At 44.8% G+C, this 19,558-nt stretch overlaps 2 protein-coding genes across 7 annotated transcripts in view; one reads left to right on the top strand and one right to left on the bottom strand.

Annotated features, from left to right (window-relative positions):
• Positions 1-9,752: 9,752 nt before the first annotated feature.
• On the bottom strand, positions 9,753-12,766 carry GPR27 (G protein-coupled receptor 27). The gene has a single exon (XM_023621181.2). It carries the CDS (start codon positions 12,217-12,219, stop codon positions 11,086-11,088), a length of 1,134 nt encoding a protein of 377 aa, XP_023476949.1. The 5' UTR covers positions 12,220-12,766; the 3' UTR covers positions 9,753-11,085.
• The window catches only part of EIF4E3 (eukaryotic translation initiation factor 4E family member 3), a 63,151-nt gene continuing 55,317 nt past the window's right edge, over positions 11,725-19,558 (top strand). Inside the window, exon 1 of one of the 6 annotated variants that reach the window (XM_070238631.1) lies at positions 11,725-12,054. The gene's annotated coding sequence lies outside the window, so the exon portion shown is untranslated. Of the gene's footprint in view, positions 12,055-12,648; positions 13,136-19,558 lie in introns of those variants that run through there. The other 5 variants (XM_070238633.1, XM_070238632.1, XM_070238634.1 and 2 more) reach the window with 5 other exon arrangements.

Raw genomic sequence — 19,558 nt, forward strand, 5'->3', positions numbered from 1 at the left:
AGCCTGAGTGTTGGGATTTTTTTTTTTAAGCTAATCGTTTAATTCTAAGGTGCCCCATGGTTGGCAGCCACTGAGAAAGAAAAGGAATACGCCTCTATAGAAAGGCTCCTGCTTCCACATGACATCACTTGATGAGACACTTTCCTAGTTAAATTAGAAGTCAGGAGAGCAGCTAAATGTCTTTTCTTGCCCCCCTCGAAAGTTCCCATGATGCTCAAGCATAAACGATTCCACTTTCTTTCTCCCATCGCTACTTCTAGCGGGAAGCTCGCAGAGGGGTCCCACTTGAGAATGTTAGTGGCAGTTCTGTAGCTCATCTGAGGAGTCTATCCAAAGTTCCTTAGAATTAGATTAGGGAGGCAGGCCCGGGTCTGGCAGGGCAGGGAGCCGCAGCTGCCCAAGATTCATGCCCTGCCTCTTCCTTTGGGTGCCCCTCCCAGGTGAGTCAGTCTCGGAACTCCCGAGCAGGTCCTCCACTCTCCCATCTCAGGATTTGTCTATTTTACTGGGCCCGTAAATCATCAAAATGCTTTAGAAAGTCCAATATTGCAGCAAATTGTAACTGAGTAGCTCAGACTAGTAGGCATTTCAATCAAACATATATATGTCACAAAAGAATAAAAGCAAGACAGTGGAAAATTATGGCGTGAGCATGATTTCTGATGATGAGATGCACAGGCTAACCGCTATTATGTACATACAGAGTATGTGTCCTTGTGTCCACGGGGCATTTTCATTATTATGAAGCCTGGAACACCCACTCATGTTGTGCCAGCTAGGCAAAACCATGGCCTGCTCCTTGAAGAGACCACTGCGAATATTTCCAGGCATTCTCTCACTTTAGCCCAGGATTTCTCAACCTTGGCACTACTGACTTTCTGGGCCAGATAATATTTTTGTTATGGGAGACTGTCCTGTGCATTGTAGGATGTTTAGCAGCATCCCTGGCCCCTACCTACTAGATTCCAGGAGCTCCTCTGAGTTGTGACACCCAAAAATGTCTCTAGACAGTACCAAATGTACCAAATAGGTGTGGGGAGGGGTAAATTGTCCCCCTGGTTGAGAACCACTGGTTTAGTCTGAAGATATTTTGTGTCTGCTTGTGTAAAACTTGTTTCAGTATCAAACAGAATTTGAAATGACAGTATTAAAAAAAAAATTAAACCTCCAAATGAGGCTTTACAAAATTGGCATCCTAAAAATAAAAAACTATTGTTTTGCATTCAAATTAGTGGAAAGCTAAATATTTGATACACTGTAATAGTCAGTCAAAGAAATATCAGTTATCTGTCAGCTCTGTAGTTTACTGTTTCAAGGAAGAAATTTTTATATTGTCACTCTTTCAAGCTGAAAGCAGAGGGCTCAGATAAATTGACTTCAATCATAGATGAAAGATTTCACATCTTTAGAGTGCACTTATAAGCAAATTTCCACATTGTTTAAATTTTCATCATCTTGATTAAAATATGATGTAATTTATGAAAAATGTTTTTGTTGCAGAAATTCAAAAGCTTTACAAGGAAAATTGGAGAAAATGATGTTTAAGTTAGATCTGAATAACTGTTGAGAAGTTTCACAAATTGAGTTTTCTCAGTCTGTCTGAGAACAGACACATTCCCCATAGACAAGATTGAGGCTGGCACGAGTGTATTTGCTTCATTCCTGAAAACAAACTAGCAAAACAACAAAAAACATTTTATTATGGAAAGTTTTAAAACATAAACAAAAGTAAACAAAGTTGTATAAGGAAACCTCATATATCCATCATTCAGTATTTTATTATCGGTTATCATCTCTGTGCCAGTCTTGTTCCAGCTCTACCCACCCAACCTCCACCTCTCCTGTATTGTCTTGAAGCAAATCAATTTGGTCCCTTCTTGATGGGGTCCACTAGTCACTATCCACTGTGGGAAAGACAGCCATATTCTGTGTGTCACCAATAACATCAATCTTTTTTCGTACTTTCTTTCTTCTTCTTCTTCTTCTTTTTTTTTGGTGAGGAAGATTGGCCCTGAGCTAACATCTGTTGCCAATTTTCCTCTTTTTTTGCTTGAGGAAGATTGTTGCTGAGCCAATATCTGTGCCAATCCTCCTCCACTTTATGTGGGATGCTGCCACAGCATGGCCTGACAAATGGTGCTGGGTCCGTGCCCAGGATCTGAACCCCCAAACCCCAGGCTGCCAAAGTGGAGTGCACGAACTCCACCACTACGCCACTGGGCTGGCCCCTAATCTTTTCTTTTAATGACAGCTCTCTGCTTAGATGTTTCCAAGGTCCTTTCACTGATCAACCTGTACTCTTGAGATATATTTTTGAAATCCCAAGTTGGCTTTGAAATGGAGGAACAAACTATTTCAGGCCCAGAATGTGTACACGAATGAATATTTGCTCCTATATAAAATTTTAAAAGAAAATATTTGCTGTGCTGGCCCCATGGCCTAGTGGTTAAAGTTCTGCATGCTCTGCTTCAGCAGGCTAGGTTCATGGGTTTGGATTCTGGGCACGGACCTACACCACGTGTCAGCTGTGCTATGGCAGTGACCCACATACAAAATAGAGGAAGATTGGCACAGATGTTAGCTCATGGCTAATCTTCCTCAAGCAAAAGAAAAGAGGAAGATTGGAAACAGATGTTAGCTTAGTGTGAATCTTCCTCAGAAAAAAAAAAGGAAAAGAAAATATTTGCTGTTCAAAGTAAAAGATTTACAGAGGATATTGTCAACAATGGCGGTGTGATTGGGTTCTGGAGAGCTGAATGCTGTCTGCAGTCGTTAGTCCTTTGGGCAGCAAATGTTAGTACTCCATTAATTTTCCTGGATTTGGTTAGGAGAGGGAAAATCTCAGAATGGAAGACATGGCCAGCAGACTTCAATTGTTTTCCACAATTCATTCATCCATTCTCATTTTTTTTCTCTCTCTCTCCCAATCCACCACCTAGTAGCTTTAGCTGGGCACGTGACCGCTCATCTAGACATCTAGGGACTGCATTTACCAGCAGCCTTCAGCTAGATGTGGCTGTGTGACTAAGTTCTTAGCAATAGAATATGAGCAGAAGTGACCTACCTCACTTGCTTCAAAGGAAATTGCACCCCACTTCCTCTCCAGTGGGGAGATGCAACAATGAATCTGGCTACTTTGGACCCAGAGAATGAAGGCCACTGGGGAAGAGAGCAGAGTTGACCCACCAGCTGGATCGCTGGATGACCTCCTGAGGCAGTCACCCAGAGCCCCAGAGAAACAATTAAGCCACCCTTATTTTGGGTCTCTGTTAAAGCACGTCCACCCCTACCCTAACCAATGCAAATAGAACCCTTCTTTTCAAAAGTGTATCGTTTGGGTATATTTTATACTCCCTTCTGTTGCCTTTGAAACATTGTTTCTGTGTTCTTTTTTAGTGGTTGCTTTGCACAGGGTGGGATCAACCCTCCATCCAAAATGGGTTTGGATGTTGCACTGATGATATGGCACACATCAGGAGGATGGGACAAGATTCATCACTCACAGCATGGGATTTTCTGGCGACAATAAAGCAGGTGCAAGTTGGTCCAAGTGTCAATAGCGAGGCACTTTGGTTGGTTTTAGATTTTTGGGGGCCAGAAGGCAGAGAATTCCTACCTGCTGGGGCTGGCTAGCCCAGGTGTGGGGCACAAAGGAGAGGGGAGGGTGGGGCCTGAGAGCTGTTAGTGTTCAAACATCCAAAGTAGAGTTTTCCCTCTTTATCACAATCCTGAAATAATATCTTAAAAAAGAACCTGATAACCAGATGGAAGAATCATCTTCAAATCAGAAATGGTTAAACTTACTTCTCTACTTTGGTCATGAGAGCATTAATATTCCAAACACAAAGACAAGGTGTAAATCCCTTTCTTGCTGCCACTGTTCCAGGTTCTGAAAGCTGTCATCTATCTACGGATTAAGAAATGATGGAGACAGGGAAAGGCACTGAGGCCCATTACAACAGTAAATTTTCTTATGATGTGTAAATGAATTTTAATCTGGCCCAGAGATGCTAGAAGAAAAGAAAAAGAAATAAACTTTCAATGACAAACATTCAGTGAACAAAGCTGCTTTTCAAACTAGCCAAAACTAAAGTAATATGCCGTTAGCAGAAGACTAGTCACACCTTTGTATAACTGTGTTCCTTTCAAAAGAGGCAAGTTATTAAATATATATTTAAAAGTGTTTAATTCTAATAGCCTTTAAAAAACTTACTAGGTAACTTACAAATGAAAAAAATCTTTTGTCAGACCACATGTCACCATACTTATAAAGGATTAGAACAATTATGCAAATAAATTCTAGAAATAGCTCTGGGTATCCCATAATTCCTCAAGATAGGTATGCAAATTAAGCTGATCATGCCTGTGGGTTAAAGAATTACACACTGTACAGTTACCCTCTTTCATGTCACTCTGCAGAATGAATACCTGTGACAGAGGTTCTTTCCTGTCTCCTCTCCATCTTCCTCTTCTACCAAGCAGATTGTCATGCAAATTGGTCAATTCTCAGGGAAGTATATGGGGAAAATGTATGTGGGAATAAAAGGGAAAGAAAGAAATGCTAAATGAAAAAGACAAGGAAAAGTTTCATCTTGTGGATTTTAAATTTCATGATCTCTAGAGAATATTTTAATAAGGTATGTATTCAGTCAGCATTGAAACTTTAATAATATTTCAAAGCCTTTTGAAATTACAGTACATCTGTATCTTCGAGAAAATGAAACCATTTATTGCACTGCCCAGGTTCCAACACAGATTCTAACTAAAAGGCAATGTGTGCTGCTCAGATATCACATCTTGGCAGAAAATAAGACTTCCATCCTAGAAAGCAATGCAGACTGGCATAATTCAGGTAATATAAATGTATCAGAGAAATTTTTAAATATACACTTTTCCAACAGTTTACATGTTCTCTACCTAGAGAAGGCTGGCCACTTAGAAACTTAATTTATAAATGACTAAATTATTCCTCCTAGAAGCCAAGCAATAATAGCTTTAATTTACCTGTCTCCTTAATGTTACGGAGAAATAAGAGTATTGCATTTACGCCTTGACATTGCAATTTAAAACATTTTGTGTGTTTGCTCTGTGTAATTTGAAGTGACTTCAAGACTTCAGGCTTTCAGATATAAATTTCAACCTGTTTATTTTTCTTCAATGCCTGCAACCAGGAGACAGAGTGGGTTGAGTACCTACTCAAGCTTTTCCTCCTCTTTTCCCTTGACTAAAAGCACAAAATACCCTTTTTTGTAATGTAAACTGCTACTCCCCCTTCCATTGGGAGGGGAGTACAGTGGTCTTGAGGGCTGCCTGTTTGATTTTGATTCAGTTCTGGCGTATTTCTAATCAATAGCGTCTTTGCTGGCTCTCCTTGCAACAAGATTTTATGTAACAAACTTCCTCCATTCAAATGACCACAGGCCTTACTGGCACTCGAACTTTCTGATAGAATCGCAACAGAAAACTTTGAAGAGAGAATTTATGTGGTTTTATTTCACTTAGAGGAATTTATTTTAAAAATGGACTCCAGAGTGAGGAGAACACAGGCATCAGAAAGAAATGTAAGAACCTAGGAGGAGGGAGAATATGGAACGTGGACAATTTTTGTTCCGGTCTTCTGGTTTCTCCTGTTTCCTCAGTTGGGTAACCAGAGATAGAATGCCTAGGGCCCTTTGCAAACAATTATTATCCCCAAGCTCTTTATCTAGATCCCTCTTTTGGCATCTGTCATGTTCTGCCTTGATTTATGCTTTGGGGCACGTTTGCCAAGTTGCTCTGATTAGCTTGCTAACTCATTAGCAAGAGAACTGGACCTTGCTAATCCCTGTGTCCCCATGCACTGCCCAGCACAGAAACTGGCTTCTTTTTAGCTTACAATACTATCGATTACATGGATTCATTCAGGTGGTCTTCTGGATTCCCGTAACTAGATTTATGATATCAAAAAGCTTAAAGATACACTGATCAAAACAGTTTTATAAAGTGCATTTAAACAGAACTAGCCTAGTAATAGATACCTTGCTAATCTTGTAAATTTATTTCAATCTAAGAAGTCAAATCAAGTCTATCTTACCATATTTCCAGAGCTGGGTTCATTTAACAGTTAACAGCAGGCTGAATGATCTGATAGTTGGAAAAAGTGAATTAAATAAGTCTTAAGTTTTAAAAAATTTGTGAATACATTTCAGGATATTAAGCATACCTGTCAAAGGAGTGGAGGAGACGGAGCAGTTTTAAGTGTTGTAGCAGTTAATTGTTGAATATTAGTGCCTGAAGCAATAGTAGTTTTTATTTCAAGACCAGAAGTCTAGAGATATGAAGCTGCTTTTTTGGTTAAGCTGCTCAGCAAGGTTAAAACAGATGCCTACTCTTTATCTTTCTGGTCTGCTATCGTCACTGTGTTGACAGTATCTCTTCTCATGGTTGGAAGATGGCTGCTGTGGCTCCACACATCACCAAAAACATCCCAAAAGGAAAGAAGAGACAGGACAAGAGCATTCTCTTCGTGGGCTGGGTTAGACCCCAAAAATCTTGTTCAAGTTGGAGAAAGAGCATAAGGAAGCCCTTGGACTCAGATCAAATTTGCTTTTAGCTCCGTGTACTCCAGAAGCAGCTAATAAACAGTGCAGAGGATGTTGATATCAGTCTAGAAGATGGGTGGGTGGAGACAGTTTTCCATTACTTCCTTTGCCCCTCACAGAGGGGGTCCTGAAGTTCAGTGGTCTTGGCAGGTCACACAGAGTGACACATCTGCCTGGTGAATGGAGAACAGTATTTGGGGTCTGCTAGATTTTATAACCCCAGCTGCCTCAGTGCTCAGACAACTTAAAATGCAGTAAGACAATGAGTCTGCTACTTAGAGGGCCATGGCACTCGGACCTAATGACTGAGTTTGGAGCCTTGAAATTTTACAGGGCCTGCACAGGACATTCTCCTCCTCTCGGTAGAGGCTAGTCCACCCTTTCTGTCTAGGAGTTCACTTCTTATGTCTGATAGCTTAACAGCAGTTGAGTTGGAGAAAGAGGGAGTGAGGACTTTGGACACAAGGAGCAATACACACAAAGGCATGTTGGTGTGACACTGTCTGATATGTTCAGGGCACTGCCAATGACTTGGAGTGGCTGGAGTACAGGTCCTTAGAAGGGAATGGGAGGAGGTGAGACTGGAGAGGAAGCAGGAGCCGAAGGCATGCATGAAGCCCAGGAGTGCAGACTTCATGGAGGTGAATACAATGTACCATGAGAGCACAGAGGAGGGGCGATTGGACCAAGAAGGGCTTCCAGAAGTCTTGGATCCAGGTCCAGCACAGATCCGATGTTCAACTAGGACCCAGGGCTACAGTTGTACAGGTTAGTTAAGCCCATGCCATCCTATTGCTAAGCATTGTGAAGCTTTCCAGGGAGAGCTTATACAAAGGTAATCAGAGAAAGGAGAGATGGAAATATGATGGGAGGATGAGGCCAGGGTGATGGAGGGGCCAGACCATGAAGGGCCTTCTGTGGCAGGCAAAGAAGCTTGCACTTGATCCAGTGGGCCTTGGAAAGACAGTGAAGGGTAGACCCAATCCCACCAACTCAACGACCCACTTGCAAAACTGAACTCTGGCTCAGCCCTAGGACCCAGGACCCTCTTACCTCTTAGAGGACAGGGCATTTGAGAATGTAAATGGCTGATGGTGAGACCAAAGATGGTGGAAATAATTGTCATGTTTTATTTATTTTACTTTTGGTGAGGAAGATTGTCGCTGATATAACATCTGTGCCCATCATCCTCTATTTTGTATGTGGGACACCACCACAGCATGGCTAGATGAGCAGTGTGTATGTCTGCACCGGGATCCACACCTGCAAACCCCGGGCCGCCAAAGCGGAGCACGTGAACTTAACCACTATGCCACTGGGCCGGCTCCTGTGTTTTATTTATTTTACAAAGATAAAAGAAGGAAAAGAAGAAAGGAAAGGGAGGGAGGGAGAGAGGGAGGAAGGAAAGGAAGAAAAGAAAAAAGAAAGGGAAAGAGGAGAAAAGGGAAAGTAGAAACCAATATGGCAAAACTGACAAGATCTGGTGAGGCTGAATGATGGGCAGAGATTATGATGTATCACTATGGTTATTGATGTGCTATATGATTCCTCACTTTGCTGGAGATGGTTCATTTTTTTAAAGATGAACAGACACTTCACTTGGAAATGTAAATAGATATCGTCTTTCTTCAAAGCTATTTATCAAAAGACCTAAAAATGCTCATTTTTGACCCAATAATTCCATGCTGGGACATGCAGACAAAGATTTATATACAAGAAATCTGTTTTCATTGCTTCAAGGACAGTGACAACTCTCCCCTGGAGGGCAGGGGGAGGCGTGCTAAATTAACTCCCCAAGTAAAGAAAATGAGCTATTTTAAGGGAAGTCTTCCCCAAATACACTGTATATACTGTACCTGTCCTGGTACAACGAGTAGAATATTCTGAAACACAACTAACCTTTTCCTGATGACTTTTTATTAACACAATTAACAATCAAAGTACATGCTAACAGATTCATTGATCCAAAAGGCTGTGGAGGTGTGAGGGGCTTTTTGCCCCTACATGGCTTGTTTCTCCGCCTCTCTTGGTTCTTCCTCCTTTTTCCTTTACAGTCGGCTGTCATTTCTCATTACTCCTCACTTGAACTCTCATTAGAAATCACCCATCAGAATAAAACAAAAACAAACCCAAACCAGACAACCCAGTTTGTACACAAGGTGTGTAAAGTAAACCACGTCTGAATGGAGGCCTGGAGGTATGCCTCCAACCGTCTGGGGAACTTGTTCAAAATGCTCTTTCCTCCGTCCCACCTCAGTCCCTCCTAATACGAATCTCTGGACCCTGCAAGCACTTAAAGTCGTTCTTATAAATGTAAAAATTTGAGAATCACTGGCTTATGGATTCTCCTATGAAAAAACATCCATGAACTCAAGGCCATATAGAGCCAAAGGGTTGTCTCTGTGCAGTCGAGCTGCCGCCTAAGGCTTGAGTTATTCAGGAGTTGGCCGTGATGGCTGGGGTCCTGTGTCAGGCCAGGTGCTAAATAGTCTGAATATCACATGGGCTTAGTGACTTCTATTTTTTGAACTTGCATCACTTGGGTGGGTGGGGGATTCGGTGAAGAGAGGTTTACTTCCTGGTCCTCTCTTGTCTTTAGGTTAGCTGAGATTTCTGATGAGGGGCCCTTGGATAATCTCATGACCTGGAGAGAAATAGGGTAATAATTACTCATATTTTCCAAATATGAGACTGTCTGCCCAGACTCATTGACTTCTACAGACAAAATAAAACAATGCAGACCACTTACCAGAGATAAATTAAACTGGCCACATCCTCTTATTATGACTTACCATAATAAGACTGAACTTAGTGGACTGAACATTTAATAGTTTATATTATGCTCAACTAAAATAAGCTTCAATAAATTTACTGCACCCATTTTTAAGTATTATTTTTATCAAAATGATTACTTTGTTCACATTTTTTTGGTATGTTCATAAAAAACAGTTTTAAAGCAGTATACATGTCTACTGCTTTTTCCCTTTAAGGAGAAGATTTGCAGATTTTTATCTTTCATTTTAAGTTAACAAGCCTCTGAATGTCTTAGATATGCTGATGGTCAACCAAACTAAACAGCATGCACCAAAGGCTAATAGAACATGAGTACCACACCTAGATGCGTATTAACTCTAGTCACAGCCTCAAACAACAGCAGCAACAAAAAACCACTCCAGAATGAAAATACTGGTATATTTGTATAATGCAAAGAGAAATACAGATATAAATCCTCAAAACGGAAGGTACATTAATAAAAATGTAGCATTATAAGCAAAAACTATACAGTACTTGCAGAATTTAGTTGTTCAATTTAAGGTTACGCGTCTAACAAAGATTATTCGAAATTATAGTTCTCATTATTAATTTTTAATAACCGTCAGTAGAACAGCACAGCTTAACCTAGCAAACATTTTAAGGAAATGCTTTATCTCCTAGAAGTAGAGTATCATTATATTCCATTCATTTATACCATGAACAAGAGAAGAACAATTTTCAAAGTGGAAATCAGTTTCATAAAACAGAATAAAACCGGGCTCCTCAAAAAGCACAAGCTGCTTCCATAAAATTATTTTAATTTTTATTGGCAAAAAATACCTAAAGTTTTGATTTAGCACTCTGCTTCTCGGAACCCTCCCTGTCCAGGAACCACAATCAGCACTTACAAAAACATGCAATACCGTACTTTCTCCACACCGTTACGAACCAAAACACTTCACTCTTTTGAAAGTCACAATTTTACAGAAATGTTTCCACGCAAGATTGGTATAATACAGAGAGCAGCTGTCGCTGACGTGTATTTTCTAGCGGTATAAAGTAACGTGGGAAACACATCTTGTTACTTGTTACTGCTTAAGAAACGACTGCCTTGCTTCTCGCTCCCATTTCTGCTCTTCAAATTCGGGATCGACCCTGAACAAAGTTCTCAACACTTTCAAGAACCAGAGCAGCCCAAGTGAGCCCACGGCTGGCAATCCAAAGGGAACTGAAGACAATCTTGCCCCCAGTCCCCTGCTTCCAACAGAAGACCCTCAAGAAATCGAACTTGTGAAGTCCCCTAGGTTCCTCTCCTTCACTGCACAATGTAATGCCACTTGAGGTTGTCAAAAATAGCTTCTGTAGAAAACTGGCCATGGTCTTTAGGAAACGTTGCATGAAGAAAATTAGTTTAGCCTTTATTTAAAAAAAAAAAAAAGAAAGAAAAGAAAAGAAAAAAGAAGAACACACGGAGTAAAAGACGTCAGTACCAGTACAAAGACGCCAGGGCCTATTGTCAGGATGAAAATATATTCAGGAGACCAATGCGGGGAGGAGGGGTGGGGCTGGAACACGGAAACCCACCCCTTCCCGCAAAAAAGGAGTCTGTACCATCCAAGGGTTTATCCTTTTGGAGAGTCATTTTGAAGGCAGCTTAAAAAATTAAAAAGGGGGCAGAAGGGGAGAAACGACGTCACCGTCCAAGCCAATGGGAAAGGCCGGGTTGGGGCGCACATGGTGGGAGAGCCCTTCATAGCCCGATGCCTTTCAAGTCGCAGGGGAGGGGGGCCTGGCTGGTCTGGGGGCTCTGGCAGCAGGGGAACTGGGCCCGGAAGCAGTCCCTCAGCTCCCTGTTGAAGAGGAAGCACACGACAGGGTTGATGCCGGCCTGCGCGAAGGTCAGCCACACGGAGGCCGTCAGGTAGGCCTGGGGGACCGCGCCGGGCCGCACCAGGACCCGCAGGTAACTGGCCACGACGTAGGGCCCCCAGAGCAGCAGGAAGAGCAGCGTGACGGCGTAGAACATCTTGCACAGCCTCTTCTCCGTCTTGAACTCCTCCAGCACGAGGAGGCGGCGCGCGCCGCGGCCGGGCCCCGCCGGCCGGATGCCCACGAGCGCGGGCGGCGTGGGCCCGCGGCCGAAGCCCGCCGTCCAGTTGGCGGCCGCCTGGCCGGTGGCGCCGGGGCCGTGGAAGGTCCAGTCGTGGCTGACGGCGGGCACGAGGCGCGCGGGCCGCATCTTGCGGCGGTCGTGGATGAAGAAGAGCAGGCGGAGGTAGACGAGGTGCGTGGCGCCCACCACCACGGCCAGCAGCAGCAGGAAGCCCAGAGCCCCCGGGGCGCCGTCGGGCCGCTGCTCCAGGGCGCACGGCGCCTCCTCGTCGTCGCCGCCGCCGCCGCCGTCCAGCACGGGCGGGAAGGCCGCGGCCAGCGCCAGCGCCCAGGCGGCGCACACCAGCATGGCGGCGCACGGCCAGCCGGCCAGGCGCTCGGCGTAGAAGCGGTGGTGCGCGATGGCCAGGTAGCGGGTGACGCCCACGCCGAGCAGCAGGAAGGCGGCGTGGAAGCAGAAGAGCGCGGCCAGGAAGGCGAGCAGCTTGCAGCCGAGCGCGCCCGGCGGCGCCCCCGTGGCGGCCGCCGCGCGCCGCGCCGCCAGCATGACGGCCGGGAGGCAGGCGAGCGCGCGCAGTCCGTCGGCCAGGCACAGGTCGAGCAGCAGGTAGTACGGGGCGCGGTGCAGGCTGCGCTCCCGCACGATGAGCAGCGCGAACAGCACGTTGCCCGCCAGGCTCACGCACAGCAGCAGGCTGAGCGTGGCCAGCTTGAGGCCCAGCGCGGCCGCCTCGCCGCCGCCGCCGCCGCCCGGCTCGCTCGCGTTCGCCATCGCGGCCTCCCAGGGCCGTGCGCGCCGCTCCCGGGCCGCTCCCGGCCTCGCCGCTCCGCAAGCCGCCCGGCCGGGTTCCGGCGCCGCGCGGGCCCTGGGCGAGCTCCCGGGCCGCCGGCGCTCAGCCCGCGCCCGGCTGACCCCTCCTCGGCTCCCCGCGCCGCCGCCGCGCCGCCGCCATCTCAGGAATGATGCGCGCAGGAGGCGACGGCCACTCCCTGCGCCGCGGGCGCCGCGGGCTTCACTGCGGACAGGGCCGCGCCGCCGCCCGCAGCCCCCCGCATCCTCCTCCTTCTGCTCCGCCGCCGCTGCCGCCGCGCCTCCTGGCTCTGCCCCCCGCCGGGCCCGCCGCCGCCGCTGCTGCCGCTGCCGCCGCCGCCGCCGCCGCCGCGGAGCCCCCTCCCCTCCGCCGGAGCGCGCAGCGTGGCCGCGGCCGCCAGCTCCGCCGAGGCCGCCCGCGCCGCCCGGGCCGGGCCGGGCTGGGGGCGCCGCCGCGGCAGCTGCGGGGCCGGGAGGGAGGCAGGGCCCAGGACGCAAGGTGGCGACAAGTCGCGTTTGGCCCCAGGTAACGGGGGTCCGGCGGCGGCGTCCGGCGCCCGCCCTCGGGTCACGGTGGCCGTGCGCGGACGGGAGGATGCTTGGGATGGCAGGGTCGGGAGGCCTCCGGGGGGACAGGAATATCTGGGATGAGCCTTCTGCCCGCAAGCTAGTAATAGTTAACAGTAGTAATCACCATCCTCCTCATCATGGAATCGCTAATGTTCAGGGAGCGCTGATGGGGGTGGCCGTCTTCTGGGGAGCTTTACAAGTATTAGCTCCCTCTCAACGGTCACAATAACTGCGAAGTTGGTCCTGTTCTCAACCCCACTTGTACCTGAGGAAGCAGAGGCTTGGAGGTCAAGGGAGTTGAGAGCCGGTAAGTGGCGGGGCTGGCGTTGGAATTTCACTGGGTCTGATTTCCAGGGCTGGACTCACAGCGACTCTGGCCACCCCAAAGTCCCAGTGAAGACATATGTCAGGGACAAGAAATTCAGCCTTCTCTTCAGTGACTTGGAAGATGAACCCCATGACCCCTTCCTCGCAGGGTGTCTATTTTCTGGGTAAGCCTGAAAGGGCAGCCCATGTTCTGGTCCTCAGACACACCGAATTCTCTCGAGGCTTTGCACATGCTGTTCTCTCTGCCTGGTCCAGCCCCACAGAGGGCTCCCCATCCTTTGGGGCATCCTTTTGACCTGTCATTCTTACTCTGTATCACTGCCCATTCATTTCCTTCTAGCACTTATAATTTACCATTACATATTTTTATTTCTTTTTAAAATCTTGTCCTTCCAACTAGTCTCTATGCTCCGTGAAGGCGAGGGACCATGTCTGTTTTCTGCACCACTGTATCTGAAATGCCTAACATAGCAAAGCCAGATTTAGGGACTCTGTTGTTTCTCAGGTACACTAATTTTTTTGTTTTTAATGCAGAACCTTATTATTGCCTACCTACTACGTGCATGGCAGGCACTCTGAGGGGCATTTCCAGCATAGCACGGGATCATACAAGGCCTTGATGGTTAGGGTGAGGAGTCTGAACTTTAGTCTGTAGGCAGGAGCCTCTGAAGGTTTTTGAGGAGAGTGACATGATTTGAGCTGTGCTTTGGGAAGATGATTTTGGCAGTAGTGTTTAAGAGAACTGACTGAGCATAGCCTGGAAATCTAGTCCAGAGCCTCAGACTTTAACATGCACAGAAATCTCTGGAGACCCAGTTAAAATGCAGATTCTGATTCAGTAGGTCTGACATGGAGCCAAAGATTCTGTGTTTCTAACAAGTTCCCAGGTGATGCTAATGCTGCTGGTCCACAGACTACACTTTGAGTAGCAGGGACCTTGAAGACAGTTTGGACATTTTGCACAAATCTAAGTGATGGCCAATGATGACCAGACTTAGGACCTCCAAGTGGCCAGGGGCAAGTGGCTGACCAGGCAGGTGTGCAAATATTTGTTGATAAAAAAGAGAAATACATTTTGGGGGATATTTTGGTTAGGTATTGCATTTTGATAATTATAGCTAAAAAATGTACATGAGTTTATTTTCCTCATAAACAAGAAGTCTGGAGGTCAGTGGTTGCCATCATTGGATTACTGGCTCAAGGACTGAGTCTCTGAAAACCCTTTTAGCACTTGCCTTGTGATCAGTAGGCTGCTGACACCCCAGTCATTGCTTCTGCATTCCAAGCAGAAAGAAGAAAAGAAGCAAAGAGCAAAAGTGTTCCTGCCATCTGAGTAGGCCCCCTCTGAAGAGATTTTTAGAAGTCCTATGTTATTAAAAAAAAAAAAATCTTACACGTCACTGGCTACCACTATCAGGAAGGGAGGTTGGGAAATGGTTTCTTTATTTTTTAGCCATAGAGAATGAGATCCACCTTGATGTGGACATTAGCACTTGGGCTGCCTCTGTTCCTTGTAACCTACACAAATACACCAACTCTGGTTCCTTTATGATAGTATTAACGGCAATCTCTGTTTACTGAGCAGTTGCCGTGTGCCATGCACTGTGCTGAATACTTGATGCGTGTTCTTTCCTTTAATCATTATGTGGCTCTGTGTGGTGGGTCCTGTTACAGTCTTCATTTTGCAGATGAAGTAGAGAGATTACCGGATTTGTTCTGGCTTTCACCACAAGTAAATGTGGGAGCTGGGATCGCAAGGCAGAAAGTCTGACTCTAAAGCCCACACTCATAACTACTATACATATTGCCTCTTAATCATAACTGCTGAGAAAGGTATTGAGTTTATAAAAATAAAAAATCAAAAAACTGCTGATGTTCATGTTCACAAAATTATAGCCCCTTCAGAGAGAGAAGGATTTTTCAAAACCATCTAATCTAACACTTTTCTAAACATACTCATTCATGACTGAGTGGGACCTAGAATCCTGGTTTTCTCCCTCCTAGGTCAGTACCCTTCCCACTTAGTTGAAATGAAATAATATTATTTGTTCTAATGAACACATGGCATTGGACAAGTCACTTAACCTCTTGGAATCGCAAATGTTCCCTTTTACGAGATAGGACATTGGCCCAAATGATTTCTGAGTGTCCTCAGCTCTGAAGTTCAGCTTGTATATAAGAAAATGAAAGTTAGATGGTTATATAATCATCCCAAATGGGGAGAGATTTATTCCTCAGAAAAAGACAAAAGAAGAGACATTAGTCCCGTATAATTTACATTTCTCTGTGTTTTCTACTTCTCTCTATGGCTCACTATGCTTCTCTTTGGGATTTGAGTTGGTTTGGTCATTTGCCCAGGATCAAATAGCAGAAGCAGCAATATAAATTATATAAATCATGGCTCTCACAGCATTTATATGTCTGCTTCTTTCATTCTCAACATTTGTTCAGTAGATTAATACTTAAGGAAAAACTATTAACATTTCAATGCCAGAATCACCTTATTTTCCTTTTATTGTTTCTAGGAAGCTTCAGACAAGAATTTAAAATAGTTTCTTAGGCACCAAGTTATGTGTCTGCATCTCAAAGCAAAACAGCTCTGTGAGATTTTTCCCTATAAGAAAAATTTCCATTTTGCCTATAACCAAATTCTTCCTTTTTAAAATTTTTTATTATTTTTTTTTGAGGAAGATTAGCCCTGAGCTAATATCTGCTGCCAATCCGCCTCTTTTTGCTGAGGAAGACTGGCCCTGAGCTAACATCGGTGCCCATCTTCCTCTACTTTAAATGTGGGATGCCTGCCACAGCATTGCTTGCTAAGTGGTGCCGTGTCTGCACCCGGGATCTGAACTGGCGAACCTGGGGCTGCCGAAGCGGAATGTGCGAACTTAACTGCTGCGCCACTGGGCTGGCCCCCAAATTCTTCCTTTTGCACATAGATAAGTTGGGATTTCCCCCCAAAATCAGTTCTGTCCCTTCTGTGCTGTACATGTTGATGGTGTGAATGGTAATGGACATCTGGACTGTTGAGAGGAGCTAGTTGACATAGCTTGACAGATACAGTCAAGGTCAGAGGTGCTGTGGTCAGGGGAGTCAGTTTGGCTGATGTCTCCTCCCAACCTTGGACCCCTGGCCATTGAACACCAGGTTAGAAGAGGTTGGTTTGACACTACCCTATCCCAGCTCTTAGAAAATGTGAACCAGAGTCTATGTCCAGTGAACATTGGGTTATCAAAGGATAGCATGGAGTGACCTCTCCGTGGGAGGGAGTTATAGCTTCAGGAATGAAAATGGACTTGGGGTTAGGTGTATCTCGGTTCATCTCCTAGTCCCAACAATTACTAGTATGCATCCTTAGCCAAGTCCCTTGCCTCCTCTGAACTTCAAAGTCATGTTGTGAGGAGGATTCCATTAAATGTAATCTATTTACAAAGAGTGTAGGACAAGGTGTGCACACAGGTGATGTGTGATAAATGGTAACTACGGTTCTTCATGTTTGCCCTTACCGGGCTATAGATGCCTTGGCTAACCATGTCTTGATTGACTTTTATATTCCCCACCCCATCTTTGCCTAACCCTATACATAGTGGGTTCTCGGTATTTGTATAGCAGTTATGAATGTCAGTTTATGCAATTAGGGGTGCAAGAGATATAACCGCTTTCTAGAAAACTAATTCTGACTCCGAGTCGCCATTTTCCTTGCTGGTGGGAAACAAATGTAACTTTAGTGCTTCTTGGATTTCCTCATGGCCCTTTGCTTCTTCAGGATGTGATATAATCCCAGGGTGGTGCTCAGGTTGCATGGTACACAGACACTCAGGGTAGTGTTTGTGTGTGCATGTGGGGTATCCCATCTGATGTTTGGTCAGTTGTTGCCATGTTGTTCCTATCCTTGCAAGCCATTGTGGTTTAGTGATTCTTTGCTGCCTCATGCCAGACTTTGGGTTGAGAATCTGGGCTGAGGATGTGCATGGTGTAGACACATCCACAGCCACTCCTTTCATCAGTATGTCTGGGAAACTGGGTGCAGACCCTCTCCTCTCAGTACCCTCTTCTCCTCTCTTCTGCCTTCATCTCTGGGGACTCTCTATCTGCTCTGGCAGAGGGGAAAACAAGTTCTTCTTTGTTTCTCAGGACAATATAATTGGTCAGTTCCCCTGGGAATTTGTGGTCCCAGAATTTAGGTGTTTGGGAAAACAAAAGCCAGGAAGCTACCTTGCCATAAACCTCTCCTAGGCAAGGAAGCCTAGAGCCTGCTATAAGCTTGAATGTTGAGAGGGAAAGGGAAAAATAGAGGAAGAAAAATTATCAGTTCATATCTCAAAATATTGTTCTTAATGCATATATTCCTTGAATGAATGACTGAATATGTGTATATGCATGGCCTATTGTCACACTTCAGTGAAAACTGTTTAACAGCTGATTTTCTCCACATGCAAAGGAATGAAGTTGGATCCCTACCTCACACCGTGTACAAAAATCAACTCAAAATGGATCATAGACCTAAAAGTAAGAGCTAAAACTATAAAACTCTTAGAAGAAAACATAGGAGTAAGTCTTCATGACTTTACATTAGACAATGGTTTCTTAGATATGACACCAAAAGGACAAATAATGAAAGAAGTAGATAACCTAGATTTTATTAAAATTGCAAGCTTGTGCTTCAAAGAACACCTTCAAGAAAGTGAAAAGACAATCTTACAGAATGGGAACAAATATTTCCAGATTGTATATCTGATGAGGGATTGTATCCAGGGTGTATAAAAAACTTATAACTCAACAATAAAAAGACAACCCAGTTTAAAAATGGGCAAACGTTTGAATAGACATCCCTCCCAAAAGACATACAAATGGCCAGTAAACTCAAGGAAAGATGCTTGATTAACATCATTAGTCATTAGGAAAGTGCAAATCAAAACCATAGTGAGATACCTCTTCACACCTACTACTTATCAAAAAGACAGACACTAACAAACGATGTGGAGAAGCTGGAGCCCTCATGCAATGCTGGTGGGACTGTAAAATGGGGTGGCTGCTTTGGAAAATAGTTTGGCAGTTCCTCAAAAAGTTAAACGTAGAGTTACCTTATGACCCAGCAGTTTCACTCCTAGATGTATATTCAAGAGAAATGAAAACACGTCCACACAAAAATTTGCACACAGATGTTCATGGCAGCATTTTTCATAATAGCCAAAAAGAAGAAACAATCCAAATGTCCATCAAGGGATGATTGAATAAAATGTAAGATAGCCATACAATGGAATATTATTCACTCATAAAAAGGAGTGAAGTGCTGATACATGCTACGACATGGATGAACCTTGAAAACAATGTACTAAGTGAAAGAACTCAAACACAAAAGACCACATATTGTACAATTCCATTTATGTGAAATGCTCAGAATAGGCAAATCCATGGAGATAGGAAGTAGATTAGTAGCTGCCAGGGTTAGGGGAGTAGAGGGAATTGGAGAATGATTGCTAATGGGTACTCGGTTTGCTTTGGGGGTGGTGAAAATATTTTAAAATTAGTGGTGATTGTTGCACAACTCTGTGAATGTCCTAAGAAACTACAGAATTGTGGGGAAAAAACCATTTCATATTAAAGTCAGGTTACCTCTGTCACCTTTGGAAATATCTTTATTAAAAGGTGGCTAGGGGCCTGGAAAGTGACGTGAACTTCCTGTTTTTCCATTCTTAGTAAATGTAGGCCTTCAAGGTGTGACTTCTTGTGCCCTCCATTGGAGGTGGCCACAGAAATAAGTCATGCCTTGCCATATGGCCACGTGTTGCCCCTTTGATCTGCTTCAGCATTTACGTGCTTTGATGCTGAAGTGAACTGGGGGGAGAGATTAAGAAATTCTTATTCAGTCAGTGCTTTCTATTGCAGTGTCTATCCACTAGAAAAGTACCATTTTTTTAGATCCAGTAGTACACTAAGGAGTTTTGCATACTTTAATTTATTCCTACAAAACTCTGTTCCCCCATTTTACAGATGAGGAACCTTGAGTCATAGTAATTAGAGCAGTTAATTACATACTCTGTGGCCACACAGCACAAAGTGGCAAAGCAAGGTTAAAATCTAGTCTGTCTGGTGCTGGCCTGGTGGACTAGTGGTGAAAGTTCCATGTTCTCCGTCCGCTTTGGTGGCCTGGGTTCACAGGTTTGAAAGCCAGGCATGGACCTACACCACTCGTTAGTCATGCTGTGGCAGGTGACCTACATACAAAATTGAGGAAGATTGGCACAGATGTTAGCTCAGGGCTAGTCTTCTTCAAGCAAAAAAAAGAGGAGGATTGGCAGTGGATGTTAGCTCAGGGTGAAGATTCTTCAGCAAAAAAAATCTAGTCTTTCTGCTCTGAAAGCCTGAGTTTTTAATACACACAGGGCTGTGTCAACTAATA

This window comes from Equus caballus, chromosome 16 (genome assembly GCF_041296265.1).
Source record: "Equus caballus isolate H_3958 breed thoroughbred chromosome 16, TB-T2T, whole genome shotgun sequence".
In the NCBI taxonomy this organism is placed as follows: domain Eukaryota; kingdom Metazoa; phylum Chordata; class Mammalia; order Perissodactyla; family Equidae; genus Equus; species Equus caballus.

Bases quoted from the DNA above. Each gene is read 5' to 3' on its own strand.
- GPR27 (XM_023621181.2), bottom strand. From the start codon at position 12,219: ATGGCGAACGCGAGCGAGCCGGGCGGCGGCGGCGGCGGCGAGGCGGCC.